This window comes from Mobula birostris, chromosome 4 (genome assembly GCF_030028105.1).
Source record: "Mobula birostris isolate sMobBir1 chromosome 4, sMobBir1.hap1, whole genome shotgun sequence".
Taxonomy (NCBI): domain Eukaryota; kingdom Metazoa; phylum Chordata; class Chondrichthyes; order Myliobatiformes; family Myliobatidae; genus Mobula; species Mobula birostris.
The window spans coordinates 204370931-204396928 of NC_092373.1; the positions used below are offsets into that span (position 1 = coordinate 204370931).

General features: G+C 44.6%; 1 protein-coding gene across 1 annotated transcript in view; it reads left to right on the top strand.

Moving 5' to 3' along the window:
• LOC140196884 (sideroflexin-5-like) overlaps positions 1-25998 on the top strand; it is a 279713-nt gene that overhangs the window by 110454 nt on the left and 143261 nt on the right. Inside the window, exon 10 of the mRNA XM_072256792.1 lies at positions 9137-9227. Within this exon, the coding sequence (XP_072112893.1) occupies positions 9137-9227 (91 nt within the window). The remainder of the gene's footprint in view (positions 1-9136; positions 9228-25998) is intronic.

A 25998-nucleotide genomic window follows, 5' to 3' on the forward strand; every position in this document is an offset into this window, starting at 1 on the left:
GGAATGATTAAGGCCCTCCGTTAGTCAGAGTTGACCATGGATATTGCATCCTAGCAGTCTGTGAATGTAATGAGCTCTTCAGGCCTGTGCAGGGAGCCGGAGAACATTGGGCTCTGAAGTTTTTAGAGGACCTGAGTTGGTTAGTTGTTGTTTTCTAAAATCAGTAATTGTTTAGAGTTCATTGTATTTTTCTTGAGTGACTCACTCTTTGTAATGTGGTCTCCTCATGCTTTCTGTTTGAACTTTTTAAGTTTGTTTGTGATAGGCTTGGGAATTCCATGTTTTTGGTTATTATTTAAGCAGACGCCCTATTAGCACGAGTCACAGGGTCCTAGGTTTAAGAATGTTACATCTCCCGGTGTTGCTCGGCCAAGCCACTAATGTTCTGTTGGAATCCTTACGAATAAACTCTGGTCACCGTCTCTACATTGGAGTCTGTCTTTCCTCTGCACTTGGGTTCCAACGCTGCAAACGCAAACTTTGGTTGTGCAAGCCAGTGCATTGTTACCCATGCAGCAGGCTCCCCTTCTCCATGCAGATGATAAATCCAAAGACCAATACAGATTGGCACCAGCGGAGTTGCAGGAATTGCCAGTCAGCATTGAAGTCAACATAGGACTGCCTTAGGGACTCCAGGTCCAGAATTTCCAAGAGTAAAATCCCGAGTGGGTTTCTTCCCCATGAGTGGGTATAGCCGCAAGGCGGAGGAGGTTTGAGATCAGTGTTTTTCTTCTCCTAGATGAACTGCCAACCACGGCTGACTAGCCCCATCTTCCTGGAGAGACTGGTTTCAAGGTGCCAGTAGCCTACCTTTGCCCCTTCTCCTGTCAGAGGAAATGGTTCCGCTGGGCTTAGTAGCCAAACCACACAGGAAGTCCAGGAGCTGAACTTGGTTATCAGAGGCTATTTGAGACGCATGCCGTTGGGAGCATTTAATAGGTAGTGGGAGCTCATCCCCACTACCCCCACCCTCCCTCCACCCCCGTCTATAACAGCCTTAAGGAGCCAGGGGAAATGATTAGCCGTACCTTTTCTCCACTCATTTACTCTCAGCTGGACATCTGTGTAATTGGATATTGCAAGCGACAAGGTGTTGATGTTCCCTCATCTCTCAACATGGCGAATAACACTGCCTCATGTACACACTGTTGTTGGTTAATCGAAATGAAGACTGGTGATTCCATGCTCTAGAATGAAACCCCTATTACACAGGGGTATTTTAATACTAAATCCACCAAAATAGTCATCTACATTCAAACAATTCCAACGATTAGCCCACCTACAGAACGAGCTCAAACATACAAAATGAAAAACTTTATTTTTCCTTTCTTTCATCTATCATTTTTCTTCACACATTTGACCCTTGTGAAGAGGCTCCTGTGGTGGTGAACAATCTGTCTCTCCCGCTGTAATTAGTTCAGCTTGGTGAGGCTTTCCTTCTTGTACTGTGTGTCCATCAGCAGTGTGAAACTCGACCTTCTGTCCAGTCCCATCAGGAGTGGTGACTACAGGATTCTGCTCGTACCTGGGTGGCTCAGTAGTGCAGTGTTTACCGCAATCACTGTCTACAGTGCCAGCGATCACTGATCAGGGCTCAATCCCCCAAGAAAGGATGTGCTGACACTGGAAGGAGTTTAAAGGAAGTTTATAAAAATGATTCTAAGATTGAAAGGCATGTCAAACGAAAAGCGTTTGATGGTTCTGGGCCTGCATTCACTAAAATTCAGAAGAATGAGAGGTGACCTATTTGAAACCTAATGGCAGCTGTTTAGGCCAAGTCTTCATGTATATTTAAGGCAGAGGTTGACAGATTCTTGATTGGTCATGGCACGAAGGGATACAGGAAGAACGCAGGAGACTGGGGCTGAGGGGAAAGATGAATCAACCATGATGAAATAGCAGAGCAGACTCGATGGGGTAAATGGCGTAATTCTGCTCCAATATCTTCTGGTCTTACGTTCTTCCACCACTGTCTGTAAGGAAAATGTATGTACTCCCCATGATCACGTAGGTTTCCTCTGGGTTCTCCGGTTTCCTCTGGGTTCTCCAGTTTCCTCTTTGTCTGTTTTGATGTACATGTGATAAAGCTAATCATCAGAAGGGTGAGCCAGGTGACCTCAGAGAACCTACAGTGGTGACCATATTTGAGAAAGGAAACAAATCCAATTGAAGCAACTACAGATGGAGGAAAGACATGTCCCAAGAAAAATGTAGTGAACATTTACACCTCATTCAGGCATGGGCTGATTACTATCAATGATACTTGCACTTGAGATAAAGACTAACATTGACAAGATGCTGGATGAACTCAGCAGAGGAACGAACAGTCAATATTTCAGACCAAGACCTTTCATCAGTACAGATGAGTCCTGATAAAGATTCTTGGCCCAAAACATCAACAATGTGCTCCAGTTTCCTCCCACATTCCAAAGACGTACGGGTTAATGTTATGAAGTTGTGGGAATGCTATGCTGGTGTTGCAAGCATGGTGATACTTGCAAGCTGCCCCAGTACATCCTCAGATTGTGTTGGTCTTTGATACGAACAACGCCTTTCACAATATGATTCGATGTTTCGATGTAATGTGACAAATAAAGCTAATATTTATTTTAAAAATTCTCTATTTGCAGACGATGTCAGTTTGAAGGGGTGAGAGTGAATATTGAGAAAGATGCAGCAAATTGCAGGAAAATGGTGGTGGAGGGCAATTGGGCAAATAATTGTCAAATAATTTTCAACAGTGATGAAAACAATTTGATAGAAGGGATAGGGAGCTCACATTACTTGGAAGGGGTGAGCCTGGGTTGGGTAGTGTAGCTGATGGGTCAGAAAGACCAGTGTTGCAATGGGTTACCAAGGCCATTAACAAACAAACATTACAAAGAGATGGAGAGAAAGGAAAACCAAGCAATTTCCGGTCAGAAAGAATTAGATGTCATTAGCTTAACTAGTTTGGCACAATAATACAGGACAAAGGGTCTGATCTTGTGCATTAAGCCGGAGGGTCATCACCCAGTCCTCATTCAAGGATCAGAGGTGGAGTAGGTCAGTAACTTTAAATTCCTTGGCATTATCTTTTCATTTCAGAGGTACTTAAGATTGTCATCCCCCAAGAGAACCAGAGCCTTGTGGTTTGGTAGCTTGTGTGCTTCAATAACCCAGAGAGCTATGCAGGCTGGAGACAAGGCCTTTTATGCTTTTGCCCTTGGTAGGGTCACCCATGCCAAACAGGTCAAAGGGTGGAGGCCAGACAAAGAATGGTCCACTGGACCTCCCGGTTCCGGAGTTCAGCTCAGAGCCAACAACCCTGACTGGTCAAACAAAATTGTTACAGAAACAGCAATGAAGAATCCTTCTACACCTGAGTGTGCAACGGTATTCCTGAGTCTCCACCCAGGGCTTGCATGACTGACAGGGGTGAAAACCAAGATGAAGCTACTGGCATGATGAAAGAAGTTCTGAATACCACCAGAGATGGAGGATATTCACTGCTGCCCTCGTCAGTGGTGTAATGGGCAGTAAGTAAGGAAGGTTTTCATAGCCAGGGTAGGTAATGAGGATAATCTGCCACTCCCTATTAAATGCTCCCAATTGTGTGTGTCTCAAATTACCTCTGACAACCAAGTCCAGCTTCTGGCTGTCACGTGTGGCTTAGCTCCTGGGTGCCATGGTAGCTGGTGGTTAGCATGACACCATTACAGTTCGGGTGTTTTGGAGTTCGGGGTTCAATTCCTTCGCCATTCTGTAAGGAGTCACTGTGCATCCTCGCGGTGGAAGGCATAGGTTTCGTCTGGGTACTCCGGTTTCCTTCCACAGTCTGAACACATACCGGGTAGGTTAATTGGTCATTGTAAGTTGTCCCATGATTAGCTTAGGGTTAGTTGGGGGTTGTGGGGTCGCTGGGTGACGTGGCTCAAAGAGCGTGAAGGGCCTACTCCACACTGTGTCTCTAAATAAATATACCCAGTGGAACCATTTACACTGACAGGATAAAGGGCAAAGGTGAGTTACTGGTGCTTTAAATCCAGTTGCTTTGGGCAGATGAGGCTTGTCAGCTGTGGTTGGCAGCTCATCTAGGAGAAAAAAAAACTCTGATCTCAAACCTCTGCTACCTTGCAACTATACCCACTCATGGGGAAGGTTCAGGGAGTAAACCCTGTGGAAAAATCTGAAGGTGAAGTCCCTAAGGCAATCCTACATTGAGTTCAGTGCTGAATGGAAATTCCTGCAATGCAGTTGGTGACAAGCTGTATCAGTCTCTGCCTTTCCTTTGGATTCATCATTTGCGTGGAGAGGGGCAGCCTGCTACGTGGGCAACAGCTTGCTCTCCATATGGCACTGCCCTGGCTTGCGTAACATATAGACAGCTAGGACACTGACATGTAGAAAGCAGGATACCAAAAGTCTTTTCAGTTATGTAAAGAGTAAAAGGGAGGTGAGAGTTGATATTGGACCACTGGAAAATGATGCTGGTGAAGTAGCAATAGGGAACAAAGAAATGGCAGACAAAACTTAATGGGTGCTTTGCATCTGTCTTCACTGTGGAAGACATTAGCAGTGTACCAGAAGTGCATGAGTATTGGGGAGCAGGAGTGAGTGCCATTGCTATTACGAGGGGTAATTGCTAAGTTCGTGGCCTAAGGTAGAAGGAGTCAATTTTAGAAAACATAGCACATTTATTTTTCAACACAGTCCCCTCCTACATTTACACACTTAGTCCAGCGGACGTGAAGCATACAGATCTTGGACCTCCAGAAAGTGTCCACAGATGGGTGATTGATAAGTTCGTGGCCTACAGTAGAAGGAGATGAGTTATACAGCTCTCGTTACATGCACATGCAGGTCAACGCTTTCAGTGAGTATGTGGAAAGTTTGAAGTTAATAACTCATCAGGGGTGATTGATAAGTTCATGGCCTAAGGTAGAAGGAGATCAGTTATTAACTTCAAACTTTCTGCATAATCACTCAAAGCGTTGAACTGTGCATTTAATGAGAGCTGTATAACTCATCTCCTTCTACCTTAGGCACGAACTTATGAATCAACCCTGCTGTGCACCACTTCTACAAAGAAGGGATCCGTATGCTCCACGACCGCTGGACTAAGTGTGTACATGTAGGAGGGGACTATGTTGAAAAATAAATGTGCTAGGTTTTCTAAAATTGACTCCTTCTACCTTAAGTCACAAACTTATCAATCATCCCTCGTACAAAGGAAAAAGGCGGCTGAGTCAGCTAGACTACATCCCAGCGTTCTGAGAGAGATCGCTGAAGAGATAATGGATACATTCGTCATGATCTTTCAAGAATCACTTGACTCTGGCATGATTCCGGAGGACTGGAAGATTGCAGATGTCACTCCAGTTTTTAAGAAGGGAGGAAGGCGAAAGAAAGGAGATTATAGGCCAGTTAGCCTAAACTCAGTGGTTGGGAAGGTATTGGAGACTATTATTAAGGATGAGGTTTTGAGGTACTTGGAACCTAATGATAAAATAAGTTAAAGTCAGCATGGTTTCTGTGAAGGGAAATCTTGCTTGACAAATAAGATGATGAGAGGCATTGATCATGTGGATAGTCAGAGGCTTTTTCCCAGGGATGAAATGGCTAGCACGAGAGGACACAGTTTTAAGGTGCTTGGAAGTAGATACAGAGGAGGTGTCAGGGGTAAGTTTTTTTATGCAGAGTGGTGAATGTGTGGAATGGGCTGCTGGCGACGGTAGTGGAGGCAGATACGATTAGGTCTTTTAGGAGACTCCTAGATAGGTACATGGAGCTTAGAAAAATAAAGGGCTGTGGGTAACCCTAGGTAATTTTTAAAGTAAGGACATGATCGGCACAGCTTTGTGGGGCAAAGGGCCTGTATCGTGCTGTAGGTTTTCTGTGTTTCTATGCTTCTAAGTTCGTTAGAGTTCGTCAAGGAGGTAACAAGCAGGGTGGACAAAGGAGAGGCAGTGGATGTCATTTACTTGGATTTTCAGAAGGCATTTGATAAGATGCCACACATGAGGCTGCTTAACAAGATGAAATCCTATGGCGTTACAGGAAAGAAACTGGCATGGATAGAGGAATGGCTGACAAGCAGGAGGCAGCAAGTGGGAATAAAAGGGGCCTCTTTTGGTTGGCTGCCAGTGACAAGTGTTGGGAAGTGTATGATAATGCATTTTGGTAAAAGGAATAATAGTGTGTACTAATATTTAAATGGGGGGGAAGGTTCAAACATCAGAGATGCAGAGGGACTTAGGAGTCCTCGTGCAAGACTCCCAGAAGGTTAATTTGCAGGTTGAGTCTGTGGTAAAGGAGGCAAGTGTAATGTTGGCAGTTATTTCAAGAGGAATAGAATATTAAAACAAAGAGATAATGCTGAGGCTTTATAAGACACTAATCAGGCCGCATTTGGAGTATTGCCTACAATTTTGGACCCCATATCTCAGAAAGGATGTGCTATCATCGGGGAGAGTCCAGAGGAGATCACGAGGATGATTCCAGGAATGAAGGGGTTAACATATGAGTAGTGTTTGGCAGCTTTGGGCTCTACTCACTGGAATTTAGGAGAATGTGTTGGGATCTCATTGAAACCTACCAAACGTTGAAAGGACTAGATTGGGTGGATGTGGAGAGGATGTTTCCTGTGATGGGGGTATCCAGAACTAGAGGGCACAGCCTCAATTTTGAGGGGCAACAGAGGTAAGGAGGAATTTTTTTAGCCAGAGAGTAGTGAATCTGTGGAATGCTCTGCCACAGATGGCAGTGGAGGCCAAGTCCGTGGGTATATTGAAGGTAGAAATTGATAATTTCCTGATCGGTCAGGGCATCAAAGGATATGGCAAGAAGGCAGGTGAGTGGGATCTGGGATCAGCCATGATGGGCTGAATGGCCTAATTCTGCTCCTGTGTCTGATGGTCTTATTGACGCAACGTCCATGGTCGAACTCAACCAGTGGAGGCCTCACTATTATTTCAGAGGATCTCTCTCCTTGGACCAACAGTTAGGTATCATACATAGAAGGCATAACAGCGCCTCCACTTTCTTAAAGATTTGTATAGATTCCTCTAAAACTTTGACAAGCTTCTATAGATGCACAGTGGAGAGTATGTTAACAGGTTGCATCACAGCCTGGTATGGAAACACCAGTGTCTAGAATCGGAAAACTCTATGGAAAGTGGTGGATAAGCCCCGTCTGCCACTGTCAAAGCCCCACCCTCCTCAGCATTGAGCACATTTACATGCAGCGATGCCACATCACAACAGCATCCATCATCAAGGAATCCCACCACCCAGACCGTGCTCACTTCTCGATGTTACCATCGGGGAGGAAGTACAGGAGTCTTAGATCCCACACCACCAGGTTCAGGAACAGTTCTTACCCCTGAAGCATCAGGTTCCTGAACCAGCTCAACTCTGAAATGATTTCACAACCTACAGATTCACTTTCCCCCATTCTCTCAATTCCTCTGTCTCCATTGCATCTGCTGTCAGGATGAGACTTTTCATTCTAGAATGAAGGAGATGTCCTCCTTTTTCAAAGAAAGGGGCTTCCCTTCCTCCACTATCAATGCTGCCCTCAATCACATCTCTTCCATTTCACACATGTCTGCTCTTACCCCATCCTCCTGCCACCCTATCAGGCATAAAGTTTCTCTTGTCCTCACCTACACCTCACCAGCCTTTGCATGCAGCACATGATTCTCTGGAGCTCCCGCCATCTCCAACAGGATACCACCACCAAGCACATCTTTCCCTCTCCCCCCACTTTTTGCTTTCTGCAAGGATCACTCCCTATGCAGCTCCCTTGTCCAGTCATACCCCCCCCACTGATCTCCCTCCAAGCAGAACAAGTGCTACAACTGCCCCTACACGTCCCCCTTCACTACCATTCAGGGCCCCAAACAGTCCTCCAGATGCGGTAATACTTCACCTGTGAGTCTGTTGGAGTCATATACTGTGCCCAGTGCTCCCAGTGTTGGTGAGATCCAACGTAGATTAGGAGACCACTTCACCGAGCACCTATGCTCCGTCCACCAGAAGAAGTGGGATCTCCCAGTGGCCACCCATTTTAATTCCACTTCCCATTCCCATTCCAATATGTCAATCCATGGCCTGTTGCAATGAGGCCACACTCAGGTTGGAGGAACAACACATTATAGTCCGTCTGGGTAGCCTCCAACCTGATGGCATAAACATCGATTTCTTGAACTTATGGTAATCCCCTCCCCACTTCCCCAGTCCTCATTCCCTTTTCCCTCTCACTTTATCTCCTTGCCTGCCCAACGTCTCCCTCTGATGCTCCTCTCCCTTTTCTTTCTTCCATGGCCTTCCATCCCCACCCATCAGACTCCCCCTTCTCCAGCCCTGTGTCTCTTTCACCAATCAAATCCCCAGCTATTTACCTCATCCCTCCCATTCAGGTTTCACCTGTCCCCTTGTGTTTATCTCAACCCCATCTTCCCATCTGTCCCACTCTGCAGCTCCTGCCAAAAGACCCCAAACCAGACTACTCTCATCACAAATCTCTCTTCGTTTGCTCTCTCTAAAATCATTTCCCGATCTCACCATCCTGATTGGCTGACACAGCATTCCTAAATTGAACACCTGGATTAATTGGTCATTTTAAATTGTCCTGTGATTAGGCTAGGGTGATGTTTGTGGGTTGCTGGGCGGCATGGCTCGTTAGGTTGAATGGGCCTCTTTTGCGCTGCATCTCTAAACAAAAAATTGAATAACGAAAGAGTTAAAAAAAGTGAACAAAGAAAAGACAAAGGAAAAAACATTCACAGTCTATCATACTCAGGCTAGTGACAACAATTAACTATAAAACAGCCAGTTTCAAGTTGGGTGACACCTGCTACTGAAAACTCCGAATTTTCTAGAAAAATACAGAGATATAGAATTTCAATGGACAGTTACAGTACATTTATGTAGCTGATTATATAAAGCTACAAGCAGGTGTAGGAAAGTTAAAGTACAAGAACGTAACAATTCTACCCCAAATCCAACAGTTCTGATGAAAAACGAGAGAAATCTGCAGATGCTGGAAATGAAAAACATTTGTTTCATATATATAAATAAGTGTGCATTCATGGTAATCTGTAAAAGGCAAACTTTATTCCCTCTCTTATATTTTTTTCTCTTTTTTTTTAAGGTAGGTCTGAACGTTTTCATCAAGAAAGCCAACAGGTTTAGTCCAGCCACACGCTCACTGATTCAACGTTTCGTGCCTTTTCCTGCTGTAGGTACGTGAGATTTCTACCATCAAATTGGAAACAAAAATGCTGAAAATTACCCTTAACTTCACACCAATCCTTTCTGCTTCCACTCTTTTCTATTTTCCAGTCTTGTCTCTTTTTCCACACACTGTCACGCTCTCTCTGCCACGCTCTGCGTTTTGTTCTTGGCCTGCTCTATTCCTCCAATGTTTTCCATGCTGTTTTCTTCCTGCATGTATCCAGGTATTTAACCCTTCCATCTCTGTTAGATGCTTGTGACTTCAGGTCAAGCTACAGAGAATATAGAGCAAGGTTCCATAAGAACACACACACAGACACTGATCTGGAGTGGCCACATACACAGAGTGACTACAAGAGCAGGTCAGAGGCTAGGAATCCTGCACTGAATAACTCACCTCAGAACCTCGCCAAAGCCTGTCCACAGGATTTGTCAGGGGTATGATGGAACACTCTCCACTTGCCTGGATGAGTACAGATTCAACAACACCTCTCACTACTTATGTTTCTTATCGTAACTTACACTCAAGTGGCCGCTGTGTTTATTTCTGTATGTTCGTGGTCTTCTGCTGCTGTAGTCCAATCACTTCAAGGTTCAACATGCTGTGCCTTCAGAGATGCTCTTCTGCTCACCACTGTTGTAATGTGGTTATCTGAGTTTGTGTCACTTTCCTGTCAACGTGAACCAGTCTGGCCATTCTCCTCTGACCTCTCTCATTAACAAGATGTTTTCGCCCACAGAACTACTGCTCATTGGATTTTTTTCACACCATTCTCTGTAAACTCCAGAAACTGTTGTGCATGAAAATCCCAAGAGGACAGCAGTTTCTGAGATACTCAAACCACCCTGTCTGGCACCAGTAAAAATTCCATGATCCAAGACATTTAAATCACATTTCTTCCCCATTCTGACATTTGGTCTGAACAACAACTGAACCACTTGCCCCTATCTGCATGCTTTATACATTGAGTTGCTGATTAGAATTCTGCATCAACGAGCAGGTGTACCTAATAAAGTGGCCACTGAGTGTATGTCAGCGATAATAAGCGACTCTGACCCTGAGATACCACTTTAGCACTCAAAGGTACAAATTGCACCTGTTCTTTTCAGAGGCATGCAGAAAACACACAAAATTTGTGCTGGAGGAACTCCGTGGGTCAGGCAGCATCTTCAGAGTAATATGGACAGTCACCATTTGGGTCAAGGCCCTTCATCTGGACTGGGGAAAAAGGGGTGAAATAGCCAGAATAAACTAACAGAAGAAAAGGGTGGAACAAGAGCTGACATACATTCTGTCACCTCTATCCACCGGTCCCCCTCCCCATGCTCCAAGCATCCTCTCCTCTCAGCTTCCCATCATCTTCATCCCTTTAGCATTTCCATCTATCATCTCCCAGCTTCTGTCATCATTCCCACTCTCACTCTGCCTATCGGCTCCTCATCTGAATCCACCAATCACCTGCCAGCACTTACTTCACCCCTTCCCCCACCATTTCATACTGGCTATCTTGCCCTCTCCAGTCCAGGTAAAGGGGCTCAACCCCAAATGTTAACTCTCTCTATAGATGCTGCCTGACCCACTGAGATCTTCCAGAATATGTTTTTGTGTTACTTCAGATTCCAGCATCTACACTCACTTGTGTCCACGAAAACAGAAAGAGTTGGAAGCACTTACTAGGTTGGAGTACACCAAATGATGAAGGAATCAGAGCTGTTCAACTTAATCAGTCTAACACTGTTGGAAATATCATCTCTCAATAAAGGTAAAGATAAAGATTAGCTTTGTTTGTCACATGTAAATTGAAACAGACTGAAATGCATCGTTTTCATCAAATCAAATCTGTCAGGATTGTGCCCGCAAATGTTGCCGCATTTCCAGTGCCAACACAGCATGCCCACAACTCACTAATACTAACCCGTATGTCCTCAGAATGTGGGAGGAAACCAGAGCACCCAGAGGAAACCCACGTGTTCATGGGTAGAATGTACAAACTCCTTACAGACAGTGGTGCAAATTGAATTCTGATTTTAAAAGTGGCACTGTAATAGTTTTACGCTAACGGTTATGCTACCTTGCCGCCCTAAACTCTCGGACTCCCAAATCTGTAAAACAATTAGGCAGTCTGCTGTGTGAAACACAAAAGCTCCCATGGCACTGTCTCGAAAAAGTTTTGCTAAGGTCTTATCACAATATGTGTCCCTCAGACAAAATCACTAAAACAGATTATCTGGTCTTTATCACATCAGTGTTGGTGAGAGTTTGCTGCGTGTAATTTGCGCATCAGAACATGAAAACCATCTGAAAGCACGAGCATAGGTGTAAAATCCTGTGGCAAATAGCCAGAGAGAATCTTCAGAGGCACAAGAGATTCTGCTAATGCTGCAAGTCTTGAGCAACACACATAAAATGCTAGGGGAACTCAGTAGGCCAGGCAGCAGTCGTGAAAATAAATGAACTGTTAGCATTTGAGGCCAAGACCCTTCATCGAGACTGGAAAGAAAAGGGGAATATGCCAGAATAAGAAGGTGGGGGTAAGGGGAGGAGCAGGAGATGGGTGAGGGGGAAGGTGGGGATGGATAGATGAACTAAGAAGCTGGGAGGTGATAGCTGGAAGAGATAAAGGGCTGAAGAAGAAGGAATCTGATAGGAGAGGAGGGTGGACCAGGCAAGAAAGAGGAGGAGGGGCACCAGAGGGGATTGATGAGTGGTTGAGGAGAAGAGAAAGGGAGAGGGGGGAACCAGAATAGGGAATGGAAAAAGAGAGAAGGATGGAATGTAGAAGTAATTCGAGAAATCGATGCTCATGCTATCAGGTTGGAGGCTACACAGATGGAATATGAGGTGTTGCTTCTCCAACCTGAGTTTGGCTTCATTGTGGCAGTAGAGGCGGCCATGGACCGACATGGCAGAATGGGAATGGGAAGATGAATTGAAATGCATGGCCACTTGGAGATGTCCAGTGAAGCTGCTCCTAAAATGTTGAATGTGGGTCTCAATGTCCTTGTCTTCCCACCTATCGTTGTAATCTAGAGAGTGACCTTTCCCACTTCTTGTTTCTAAGTTCTACCCTTATGGCCTCACGAAATGATTCCCCCAAAAATGTCATTTGTAATGTTAAGTTGTTAATGTGTCACTGCTGATTCATGCTTGTATTTACTGTAACACAGTGGCTGGAGCCAATGTAAATTTATCAAAAACATTCCAAAGAACTTACTGCACAGGCCCTGGCCATACCTTGCAGGTTGAGGCGGTGTTGAGGAAAGCAAATACAATATTAGCATTCATTTTGAGAGGACGAGAATATAAGAACAATGACGTAATGCTGAGGCTTCATAAGGCATCAGTCAGGCTACACTGGAGTACTGTGAGGCATTTTTGAGCTCCTTATCTAAGGAAAGGTGTGCTGGCATTGGAGATTGTCCAGAGGAGGTTCATGAGAACGATCCCAGGAATAAAGGGGTTAATGTATGAAGAGGATTTGATGTCTCTGGGCCTGTACTCACCGGAATTTAAAGGAATGAGGTGAAATCTCATTGAAACGTATCACATATTGAAGGGCCTCGAAGAGAGTGGATGTGGAGAGGATATTTCCAATAGTGGGGGAGTCTAGGCACTAGAACCAGTGGGCACAACTTCAGCATAGAGGGACATCCATTTAGAACAGAGTTAAGGTGGAATTTCTTTAGCCAGAGTGTGGTGAATCTGTGGCAGTGTAGGCCAAATCAATGGGTATAGTTAAAACGGACGTTGATAAGCTCTTGATTAGTAAGGGGGTCAAAGATTATGGGAAGAAAGCGGGAGAATGGCATTGACAGGGATAATAAATCAGCCATGATGGAATGGGTGAGCAGATTTGATGGGCCACATGGCCTAGTTCTGCTACTATGTCTTATGGTCTTTTTTATGCAATCACCTCCTCATGGTTCTACCTCTCCATTGTTTTTCTCTCATGAGCCTTGCTTGACTGCATCAACGTCAGTCAGCTCCTGCACTGTTCTCTCTGTGTGTTGTTGGCTCTTATCGGGTGGAAATGATGAGAACAAGGCATTTAGTGTCAGCTCTGCCTCAGTGGGGAGCTCATTCACCTCTGAGTCAGACGTTCTGACTATAGAGATGTGAGCGTAGAACTATTGTGCTGTAGGAAGAGCTGCTTTGTCAGAGGTGTTGTCATCCAGCTGATCATTAAAGCACAGCCCTATACCTCAGCACCACACACAAAATGCTGCAGGAACACAGCAGGTCAGAGAGCATCTACGAAAATGAACATTCAATGTTTCGCGCTGAGACCCTTCTTCGAGACTCGAAAGGGGGAAGACGCCAGCATAAAAAGGTGGGGAGAGGGCTGCAGGATTACCTAGAAGATGATAGATGAAGCCAGGTAGGTGGGAAAAGTAAAGGGCTGGAGAGGAAGGAATCTGATAGGAGAAGAGAGAGGAGCATGGGAGAAAGGGAAGGAGGAATCCGACAGGAAAGGAGAGTGGACTATGGGAGAAAGGGAAGGATGATGGATCCGATAGGAGAGGAGAGTGGACCACGGGAGAAAGAGAAGGAGGAATCCGACAGGAAAGGAGAGTGGACTATGGGAGAAAGGGAAGGATGATGGATCTGATAGGAGAGGAGAGTGGACTACGGGAGAAAGGGAAGGATGATGGATCTGATAGGAGAGGAGAGTGGACTACGGGAGAAAGGGAAGGATGATGGATCCGATAGGAGAGGAGAGTGGACCATGGGAGAAAGGGAAGGATGATGGATCCGATAGGAGAGGAGAGTGGACCGTGGGAGAAAGGGAAGGATGATGGATCCGATAGGAGAGGAGAGTGGACTATGGGAGAAAGGGAAGGATGATGGATCCGATAGGAGAGGAGAGTGGACCATGGGAGAAAGGGAAGGATGATGGATCCGATAGGAGAGGAGAGTGGACTACGGGAGAAAGGGAAGGATGATGGATCCGATAGGAGAGGAGAGTGGACCACGGGAGAAAGGGAAGGATGATGGATCCGATAGGAGAGGAGAGTGGACCACGGGAGAAAGGGAAGGATGATGGATCCGATAGGAGAGGAGAGTGGACCGTGGGAGAAAGGGAAGGATGATGGATCCGATAGGAGAGGAGAGTGGACCGTGGGAGAAAGGGAAGGATGATGGATCCGATAGGAGAGGAGAGTGGACCGTGGGAGAAAGGGAAGGATGATGGATCCGATAGGAGAGGAGAGTAGACCATGGGAGAAAGGGAAGGATGATGAATCCGATAGGAGAGGAGAGTGGACTATGGGAGAAAGGGACAGAGGAGACCATGGGTGTTGTAGTTGCCCCTATCCAGGCAAGTGGACAGGGTTCCATCACACTCCTGATCTGAGTAGGTCTGAGCTGTGTCAGAGCATGCTGTGGCTGTAGACAGTGGACAATGGACTGAGTGAGATGTAGGTGTGGGCAGTGGACCAAGTGACTTGTAGTACTGGATAGTGGATAGAGTGAACTGTGGGAAGTGGACAGTGAACAGACTGAGCTGTGGGAGAGGACAGTGGACAGAGTGAGCTGTGGAGGTGGACTGTGGACAGTGAGATATTGGAGTTGACAGTGGACAAGGTGAGCTGTGGGAATGGACAGTGAACAGGCTGAGCTGTGGGAGAGGACTGTGGACAGAGTGAGCTGTGGGAAGTGGACAGTGAGATAATGGAGTTGACAGTGGACAAAGTGAGCTATGGGAGTGGACAGTGAGATATCAGATTGAGGTGTGGACAGCGTGAATTGCAGGTGTGAACAATGGACAGAATGAGCCATGGGAATGGACACTGGGCTCAGAGTGCTCTCTGAGCTGGCAGGCAGATGGGGATGGGATGGTAGGTTCAGTCGCAGAGACTGGGTGGTGACTAGATTATCTTGGCTGGTGAGTTGAGTCTATGGACTCAGACCTTGTGAGCTAATGAGTGCAATCTCATTCAAAGGGGATCAGCGAATGAATTTGAAAAACAAACGTTATGACATTTTACAATTAATGTGGATACTGCATTATGAATAATTATTTGTTCATAATTTTTGCTCATGAACTTTCCCCATTATTCTTATTTCTCTCCCTGAAGCCACTCAGATATGTCATTTTTACAGGATTTTTCTCTCACTGTTTCTACTTATCCCTATGGTTATCTCATCAGTATTAATGCCTGGCTCTAGTTTGGCAGGCAAGTGCGCAGGGACCTCAGACCCAAAACAGAATGTTGTGTTCTCAGGTCAGTGGAGAGGGATTGGGATCCCAGCCACTGGCTGACAAATCAAAGACCTAAACCCACATACAGGAACAGTTATTGTCTTGCAGCCATCAGTCTCCTGAACCAGTGTGGATAACTTCAATTGCCTCAACTCTGAACTGACTCCACAACCAATTGGCTCACTTTCTAGGTCTCTACAACTCATGTTGTCAATATTATTTATGTATTTGTTTGTTTGTTTATTTTTGTATTTGCTAAGTTTGTCTTCTTTTGCTCATTGAATGTATGTCAGTCTTTGTGAGTAGTTTTTCTTTGATTCTGTTGTATTTCTTTGTTCTATGTGAATACCTGCAGGAAAAGAAATCTCAGTGTAGTATGTTTCACCATCCTCTGCCTAAAGAAATTCCTTGAGGGTCAACTCTTGCTGTGCAGCGTCTAAGTGAACAAGGAGAGATGAAGCGATACATAGTTGTAAATAGAGGTTGAGGGTGGGGTAAGGGAGGGGGATGGAGATGGGGGCAGGTGGAGGATTCTTGAGGAGGGTTGAACGGAAGAGACCACCGCGGTGTGCGGTGGATAGTCCAACTCGAGATTCTACCTGTGGGGGAATCCTGAACTGGGGCACAGCTACATAAATCAGTGCATTGAGTACAGAAGTTGGGATATCATACTGATAAACACAATTGATACTGGAAATCCAGAGCAAGACACACAAAATGCTGGGGGAACTCAGCAAGTCAGACAAGATCTGTGGAAATGAATAAACAGTCAACATTTTGAGTCAGGAATGGAAAGGAAGGGAAAAGATCCCTGTATAAAATCATGGGAAGGATAGGTAGGGGGACTACCTAGAAGGTGATAGATGAAGCCAGGTGGGTGGGAAAGGTAAAGGGCTGGAGAGGAAGGAATCTGATAGGAGACAAGAATACATGAAGATGATGAACACAAGTTCCCAGGAAGGATACATAGCTATGGCCGTGAGTCTGGTTGAGTACATAGTCGAAAAGTCAGAGTGCAGCAGAGATGACAGAGGGGGAGCAGTGAGAGAGAAGGTCTCACTGAACTTCCATCGAAGAGATTTAAGTTTCTTCAGGGTAGGCATCTGGTCCTTTTCGTTGCTCTCAATTTGACACAAAAGATCTCATGGCACTGTTAGAAGATGAAATTATGCCCAGTATCCTGAATTATGGAATGAGCTGCCTTCCGCATCCTTGCTGTCCACTTAGTTTGATATGAGTTGCTGTAACATATGCATGATGGCTTTTGCTAATCAGTCCCATTTGTCCAAATGATGCCCAGAGGTGGTGGTGAAGGCAGATACATTAGGGTTATTTAAGAGACTCTCAGACACGCACATGGATGATAGAAAAGTGGAGGGTTATGAGGTGGGGGAAGGTTAGATTGATCTCAGAATAGGTTAAGGGGTTGGTACATTATGGGCTGAAGGGCCTGTACTGAACTGTGTAGTGTTCTATGTTCTAATTACTATTCTCGAATTCTGTAATTCTCCCAATGCAGTAACAGACATGGTATAACTTTGGAAATAATAAGTTGAAAGTTACACCATTTTTGAAGGAAATCTGATAAATCTGAAGGATCAAATATTCTACTCTCAGTCAACAGGGAACATAATTGACCTCACCCACAGAGATATTTGGTCATATTTACAATTTACCCTCAATATTAATGACTTCACTGACCTTGGTTTGTGATTGGCCTCCTTCTGAAACCATCCACTGGGTTTTGTTTTCTCGGCCAACGAACTGCTTTTCCTCACAGAAGATGGTGTCGGGGATCATCTGGCCTCAGAGTCCTTGCTGTCACTTTGAACAGAAAGATGTTGCTTTCTTGACCTGGTGCGGGTCACTGTTTATTGTGGGCTCCACAGTGGAGATGATGGAAGCAATGATGTACACCGGCTTTGTTCCATTTGAACTTCCAACCACCTCCTTCCTCCGGCCCTCTGCTCCCAGGATCTGAACCTCATAGTTCATCATGATGACCAGGGGTGTCATCCTGACCTGCAGATTCTCCCTGTCGCCTGTGGCCCCCAGCTTCGTATCAGGTTCCCTGAACGAATTCTGCCAGCCAGGTTCTCCAGTCTTACCGGCAACACTCTGGAAGGAATGGGACAGAGGGGAGGACTTTGGGAATAAAGCAGAGATGGAATTTGGGGAATGCTCCTCACTGTAAACATAACTGCCATTGATGCAGACCAGCGATCTGGAGATGGGACTTGCCTTGGGAGCCAAGTGACCAATGTTGCTTTTGAGAGGCTGGTGCATCTCATCGCTGAGAGCTTTTTGTGTGTCAGAACCTTGGCTAAGGATGGATTGATATCTCCTGTACAAGGAAAGGGAACGCCATGTCCAATTACTACTTCATCACTGGCAAACTCCCATCCCATCACCTGGTCCAACCACGTAGATGAAATGGCCAAGAAAGCACAGCAGCACCTCTACTTACAATATTAGCATTCATATCAAAAGGATGAGAATATAAAAGCAATGATGTAATCCTGAGGCTTTATAAGGCATTGGTCAGACCACACATATTGTGAGCAGTTTTAGGCCCCTTATCTTAGAAAGGATATGCTGGCAATGGAGAGGGTCCAAAGGAGTTTTACAGTATTGATCAGGGGAATGAAAGGGTTAACGTATGAGGATTACTTGATGACTCTCAGCCTGTACTCGCTAGACTTTAGAAGAATGGGGAGGAGGGGCATCTCATTGAAACCAATCTAATACTGAAATACCTGGATAAAATTACATGGAGAGATTGTTTCCAATGTTTGTTTAGTGATATAGGACATTCTGGCCCCCTGAGCTGCACCTCCAACAACCCACCGATTTAACACTAGCCTAATCACTGAATCATGGTTGTAGTTGGGAGCTGAATATGCAAAGTTAGATATTGTATCAGAGGGATAGAAAGGTAGGCAAAGGGGATGGCATGGCTCTGCTGGTAAAAAATGGCATCAGATCATTAGAAAGATGTAACATAGCATCAGCAGATGTTGAATCCTTATAGGTTCAGTTTTAGAAACTGCAAGGGTAAAAGGACCCTGATGGCAGTTATATACAGGCCTCCAAACAGTAGTTGGGATGTGAACTACAGATTACAATGGGAAATAGAAAAGGGATGTCAAAAGTACTGTTATGATAGCCGTTGGAGATTTTAACATGCAAGTAGATTGGGAAAATCAGGTTGGTGACGGATCTCAAGAGAATGAATTTGTTGAATGACTTCAAGGTTGTAATGGGGGACAAATAAATGGCAGATGAACTTAATGGGTACTATGCATCAGTTTTCATTGTGCAAGACACTAGCAGTGTGCCAGAGGTCCATGAGGGTCAGGGAGCTGGAGTAAGTGTCATTGCTATTATACAGGAAAAAGTGCTAGGCAAACTGAAAGGTCTTAAGTTGGATAAGACACCTGGAACAGATGGACTACATCCCAGAGTACTGAGAGAGGTGGCTGAAGAGATAACGGATATGCATTGGTCATGATCTTTCAAGAATCACTTGATTTTGGAATGGTCCCGGAGGACTGGAAGATTGCAAGTGTCACTCCACTCTTTAAGAATGGAGGAAGTCAAAAGAAAGGAAATTATAGGCTAGTTAACGTATCGTCAGTGGTTGGGAGTGTTGGAGTCTATTACTAAGGATGAAGTTTAAGGATACTTGGAGATTAATGATAAAATAAGTCAAAGTCAGCATTGTTTCTGTCAAGAGAAAGCTTGCCTGACAAATCTGTTAGAGTTCGTTAAGGAAGTAATAAGCAGGGTGGACAAAGGAAAGACAGTGGATGTCATTTACTTGGATTTTCAGAAGGCATTTGATAAGGTGCCACACATAGGCTGCTTAACAAGATAAAATCCTATAGCTTTACAGGAAAGATACTGGCATGGATAGCGGAATGGCTGACAGGCAGAAAGCAGCGAGTGGGAATGAAGAGGGCCTTTTTTGGAAGAATGGGCAAAAAAGTGGCAGATGGAACACAGTATTGGGAGATGTATGATAATGTATTTTGGTAAAAGGAACAATAGTGCTGATTATTTTTTAAATGGGGAGAAGGTTCAAACATCAGAGGTGCAGAGGGACTTAGGAGTCCTCATGCAAGACTCCCAAATATTTTTCAGGTTGAGTCTGTGGTAAAGAATGCAACTGCAATGTTGGTATTTTTTTAAGGGGAATAGAATATAAAAGCAAGGAGATAATGCTGAGGCTTTATAAGACATTAGTCAGGCCACACTTGGAATATTGTCAATAGTTTGGGGCCCCGTATCTCAGAAAGGATGTATTGTCATTGGCAAGAGTTCAGAGGAAGTTCACAAAGATGATTCTCCAAATGAAGTGGTTAACATATGAGGAGTGTTTGGCAGTCTTGGGCCCATACTCACTGGAATTTAGAAGAAAATGGGGTTGTCTCATTGAAACCTACCGAATGTAGGATGTTTCCTGTGGTGGGGATATCCAGAACTAGAGGCCACAGCCTCAAATTTGAGGGGGCATGTCTTAGAACAGAGGTAAGGAGGAATTTTTTTAGCCAGAGAGTAGTAAATCTGTGGAATGCTCTACCACAGTCTGCAGTGGAGGCCAAGTCTGCGGGTATATTTAAGGTGGAAGTTGATAGTTTCCTGATTGGTCAGGGCATCAAAGGATTTGGCAAGAAGGCAGGTGTATGAGGCTGAGTGGGATTCAGGATCAGCCATGGTGGAATAGCGCAGCAGACTCAATGGACTGAATGGCCTAATTCTGCTCCTATATCTTTTGGTCTTATGGTCTTATGGATATGACTTTTGAAATAGTTTGCCATTGAGCCTACTAGGGGATCAGCTATACTGGATTGGGTGTTATACAATGAACTGCGGCAATTAGGGAGCTTAAGCTGAAGGAGCTATTAGGAAGCAGTGATCACAATATGATTGAGTTCAACTTGAAATTTGATAGAAAGACAGTAAAGTATAGCAATATTTCAGTGGAGGAAAGGAATTTTTCCCAGAGAGGAGTTGGCCAAAGTAAATTGGAAGAAGATGCTGGCAAGGATGACAGCAGAGCAGCAATTGCATGGGTCTCTGAGAAAAGTGAGGAAGGTGCAGGATGGATGAATTCCAAAAACAATGAAATACTTAAATGGTAAAATAGTACAACCATGGCTGACAAGAGTAGTCAAAGCTAATGTAAAAGCAAAAGAGAGGTCATACAACAAAGCAAAAATTAGCAGGAAGATAGAGGATTGGGAAGCTTTTAAAAACCTACAGAAAGCAACTAAAAGAATCATTAGGAGGAAAAAGCTGAAATATGAAAGCAAGCTAGCAAACAATATCAAGATGGATAGAAATAGCTTTTACAAGCATATAAAAAAATAAAAGAAAGATGAGAGTGAATATAGAACCGCTAGTAAATGAGGCAGGAGAAATAATAACGGTGGCCAAGGAGATAGCAGATAAACTAAATGAGTATTTTATCTCAGTCTTCACTGTGGAAGAAACTAGCAGTATACCTGATGTTGCAGTGTGTGAAGGAAGGGAAGTGAGTGCAGTTACTATCGCAAGAGAGAAGGTGTTCAAAAAGCTGAAAGACCTAAAGGTACGTACGTCACCCAGCCCAGATGAACTGCACCCTAAGGTTCTGAAAAAGGTAGCGGTAGAGATTGTGGCAGCATTAGAAATGATCTTTCATCGATCATTGGATTCTGGCATGGTTCCAGAGGACTGGAAAATTCCAAATGTCACACCACTCTTTAAGAAAGGATAGAGGCAGCAGAAAGGAAGTTATAGACCAGTTAGCCTGACCTCAGTGGTTGGGAAGATGTTGGAATCAATTATTAAAGATGTGGTTATGGAGTACTTGGTGACACAAGACAAAATAGGACATGGTTTCATTAAGGGAAAACATGGTTTCATTAAGGGAAAGTCATCATGGTTTCATTAAGGGAAAATCTTGCCTGACGAACCTGCTGGAATGCTTTGAGGAGATTACAGGTAGTATAGGTGAAGGGGATGCAGTAGATGTTGTATATTTGGATTAACAGAAGGCCTTTGACAAGGTGCCACACACGAGGTTGCTTACCAACTTAAGAGCCCATGGTATTACAGTGAACTTACTGGCATGGTTAGGTAGTGTTGAGGAAACAGGTAGGTTGCAGAAGGACTTAGACAGATTAGGAGAATGGACAAGGAAGTGGCAAATGTATTACAATGTTGGAGAATACATGGTCATGCACTTCAGTAGAAGAAATAAATGTGCAGACTATTTTCTAAATGGGAAGAAAATCTAAACATCTGGGATGCAAAGGGCAGAACAACCTAAAGGTTAACTTGCAGGATGAGTCAGTGGTGAGGAAGGCAAATGCAATGTTAACATTCATTTCAAAAGGTCTAGAATACAAGAGCAGGGAAGTGATGCTGAGGTTTCATAAGGCACTGGCAAGGCCTCACCTTGAGTATTGTGAACTGTTTTGGGCTCCTCATCTAAGAAAAAAAGTGCTGGCATTGGAGAGGGTTCAGAGGAGGTTCACAAGAATGATTCTGGGAATGAAAGGGTTACCATATGAGGAACGTTGGATGGCTCTGGGTCTGTACTTGTTGGAATTTGGAGGGATAGGGCGGGGAATCTCATTGAAACCTTTTGAATGTTGAAAGGCCTAGACAGAGTAGATGTGGAAAGGGTGTTTCCTATGGTGGGTAAGTCTAGGACATGAGGGCACAGCCTCAGGTAGAGGGGCATCCATTTAAAATTTTGATGCAGAGAAATTTATTGAGCCAGAGGGTGGTGAATTTGTTACCACAGGCAGCTGTGGAGGCCAGGGTGTATTTAAAGGAGAGATTGATAGGTTCTGTATTGGCCACACCAAGGTTATGGGACAAATGCCAGGGAGTGGGGCCAAGGATGGGGAAGAAAAGAATCAACCATGATTGGATGGCAGAGCAGACTTGATGGGCCATAAGGCCTAATTCTGCTCTTGTGTCTTATGGTCTTATGGTCTAATCAGGGGCCAATTTACCCATGTGCACATGGGAGGATGTACAAACTCCCTTCAGAGACGTTGAGATTGAACTTTGAACTCCAACGCCCCTAGCTGTAATAGTGTTGCACTAACTGTTACGCTGCCATGGCACCCAGTAGTGGGAGATTCTCGGACCAGAGGCACAATACAAGCGTGTCCCTTTAGAACAGAGGTAAGGAGAAATTCCTTCTGCCAGAAGGTAGTGTATCAGAGGAATTCGTTGTCACAGGCGGATGTGGTGGCCAAGACATTGGGTGCATCTAAAGCAGAGGTTCATAGGTTCTTGATACATCAGGGTTTCAAAGGTTACAGAGAGCAGGCAGGAGAATGAGCAAAATGCATCAGTCATGTTGGAATGGTGGAGCAGACTTAATGGGCCAAATGGAATAATTCTACTCCTCTATCTTATTGTCTTGAAAGATGGGGATGTATTGAAACTGTTGGTGGGGAGGGGAAAAGTCACTGGAAGTGGAGGATCAGGCGTAATCTTTCTGAATGACAGAGCAGCATCGTCAAGGGGCTGTGTGATCTGCTTCTGTGCCTATATTTCTTCCATTCCTACCTTATCACGTTTTCATTGCTGTTTGCAAGAGCATGCTGTGTGCAAATTACCTGAAGTCCTACATTAGCTCAGGTCCTACATTGGAACATTGATTACACCTTTAAAAAAGTGCTTCATTGGTTATAACGCGCTTTCTAATGTCTTGAAAACAGAAAAGGTGCGACATAATCCGAGTATTTCTGTTTACATATAATTACATGTGATTTGTACCACAGAAAATCTCGGTTGCCATTTTAACTGATTTACACTTCACAGGAGTCTCCTTCTTACCTTAGTGCCTCTCATTCTGTTATAAAGTCTTCAAGCAATAGTAGTAGTGTCGTAGTGTGTCACTCGAGTCGAGTATGATGTTCTCCAAAAGGGTTAGAATATAACTAGACTTGACTAGAACATAAAAGCAAGGGTGTAATGCTGAGACTTTATAAAACACTGGCGAGACCTCACTTGGAGTACTGTGAGCAGTTTTGGGACATTATCTGAGAAAGGATGTGCTGACATTTAAGAGGATTCAAAGGAGGCTCACAAAAATGATTCCAGGATTGAAAGGCTTATCGTATGAGGAATGTTTGGTTGCTGTGGGGCTATACTCACCGGAATTCAGAAGATTGAGGGGAAATCTCATTGAAAGCTATTGAATGTTGAAGAGCCTTAACAGAGAAGAGGGGGATGTTTCCTATGGTGGGGAAGTCTAAGATCAGAAGATACAGCCTCACAATAGAGGGATATCCATTTAGAGCGGAGATGAGGTGGAATGTCTTTAACCAAAGGGTGGTGAATCTGTAGCGTCCATTGCTGCAGGCAGCTGTTAAGGCCAAGTCATTGGGTACATTTAAGGCAGAAGTTGATAGATTCTTGATTGGTCAGACCATGAGGGATCTAGGGAGAAGACGGGAGATTGGGGCTGATAGGAAAAATGGTTAGCCATGATGATATGTCAGGGAAGACTCAATGGGCCATATGGCTTAAGTCTGCTCCCGTATCTTACGGGTTGTCTATTGGTGAGTCCTCAGTTGGCTGTAAAGGCTGATTCAGGATGCAGTGTGGGCAGGAGTAAGTGATGGCTGGGGATACAGCAATACAACACGATACAGGCCATTTGGCCCAATGGGTCCATGCTGACCATGGTGCCCATCCAGCTGATCCTAATTTCCTGCACTGGCCCAATCTGTTTAAGCCCCACCCCTCCATATCAGAATCAGGTTTAATATCACCAGCATATATCACGAAATTTGTTGTTTTGCAGCAGCAGTATAGTACGTCTTTGGACTGCGGGAGGAAGCCAGAGGAAACCCACGCATTCCGGGGGAGGCATAGAAACTCTTGCAGACAGTGCCAGAGTTGATGTGGGTGGAAATATATATTAAAAATAGGCAGTACAAAAAGAGAGAATAAACAGTATGGTTGTATACATGGATTCACAGACCATTCAGAAATCTGATGGCAGAGGGGAAGAAGCTGTTCCTGAGACATTGTGTGTGTGTGTGTGTGTGTGTGTGTCTTCAAGCTCCTGTAGCTCCTCCCTGAAGATATGGTGGGGAGGGTTTTGTCCACGATAGAGCTAGCTGAGTCTACAACCCTCTGCAGCTTTTTTTCCGATTCTGTGCATTGGCGCCTCAGTCCCAGCTTTTGATGAATTGGTCTGAATGCTGTCTACGGTACATCTGCAGAAATTTGCTGGAGTCGTCGTTACCTATCCAAGTGCTTCTTAAATGATACTATTATACTTGCTTCAACCTCTTCCTCTGGCAGCTCTTTCCATATCACCTTCTGTGTGAAAGTGGTTCTACTCAGGTCCCTTTAAACTCATTCCCCTTTCACCCTAAATCTATGCCCTCTAGTTTTGGACTCCACTACCCTGGGGAAAGGACTATAACCATCCACCTTATTGATGCCCCTCATGATTCTGATACGTCTCTATAAGGTCACCCCCCCGCCCCCCATGCCCTGACACTCCAAAGAATAAAGTCTTGGTCATGTTAACCCATCATTTACTGCATTCATTTTCTTCCTGGGTAACTGTATTTTTCACCTCAGTCTTTTCCTGTAAAAGTGAACACCACATTCTCACTACACTCAATTAACATTTCTCTCCCAAATTACCGAGCAGCGCGTACAAAATGCTGCAGGAACTCAGCAGTTCAGGCAGCATCATGGAGAGGAATAAAGAGTCAACGTTTTGACCCCAGACTCTTTGTCAGGACTGAAAAGGAAAGGGAAGGGGCGCCATGGTAGTGTAGCGGTTAGCGCAACGCTGTTATAGCTTGGCATTCCGGAGTTCAGAGTTCAATTCCGGCGCTCTCCTGTGAGGATTCTGTATGTCCTCCCCGTAGAATGTGTGGGTTTTCCCCAGGTGCTCCAGTTTCCTCCCATATGTAGGCTGTGCTGTATCACTAAATAAATAAGTAAGAAGAGGGAGGGAAGGGGAGGATTACAAGCTGGCTGGAGATGGGTGAGACTAGGTGAGAGGGAAGGTGGATGGCTGGGGGATGGGTATGGAGTAAGAAGATGAGAGGTGAAAGGTGGGAAGGCAAAGGGCTGAAGAAGAAGAAATATGATAGGAGAAGAGAGTGGACCATGGAAGAGAGGGAATGGGGAGGGAACCAGAGTGATGTGACAAGCAGATGAGGAGAAGAGAAGAGGTGGGAGGGGAGTTAGAATGTGGAATAGAAATAGAGAGAAGGTGGAAGGGGGAGAAATTACCTGTAGTTGGAGGAGGTGATGTTCATGCCGTCAGGTTGGAGGCTACTCGGAGAGAATATGAGGAAAGCTTGCTCTCCGCTCCATGTTGGCAAATGCAATACTGTGCAAAAGTCTTAGGCACATATATATAACCAGGGTGCCCAAAAATTTTGCACAGTATTGCATAAATTTATCACTGTATTTGATAATAAATTTATCAAATACAGTGATAAATTTATGCAATATTGTGCAATATTATCACTGTACTTTGATAATAAATTTACTTTGAACAACCTACAGAATGTTGAAAGGAGTAGATAGG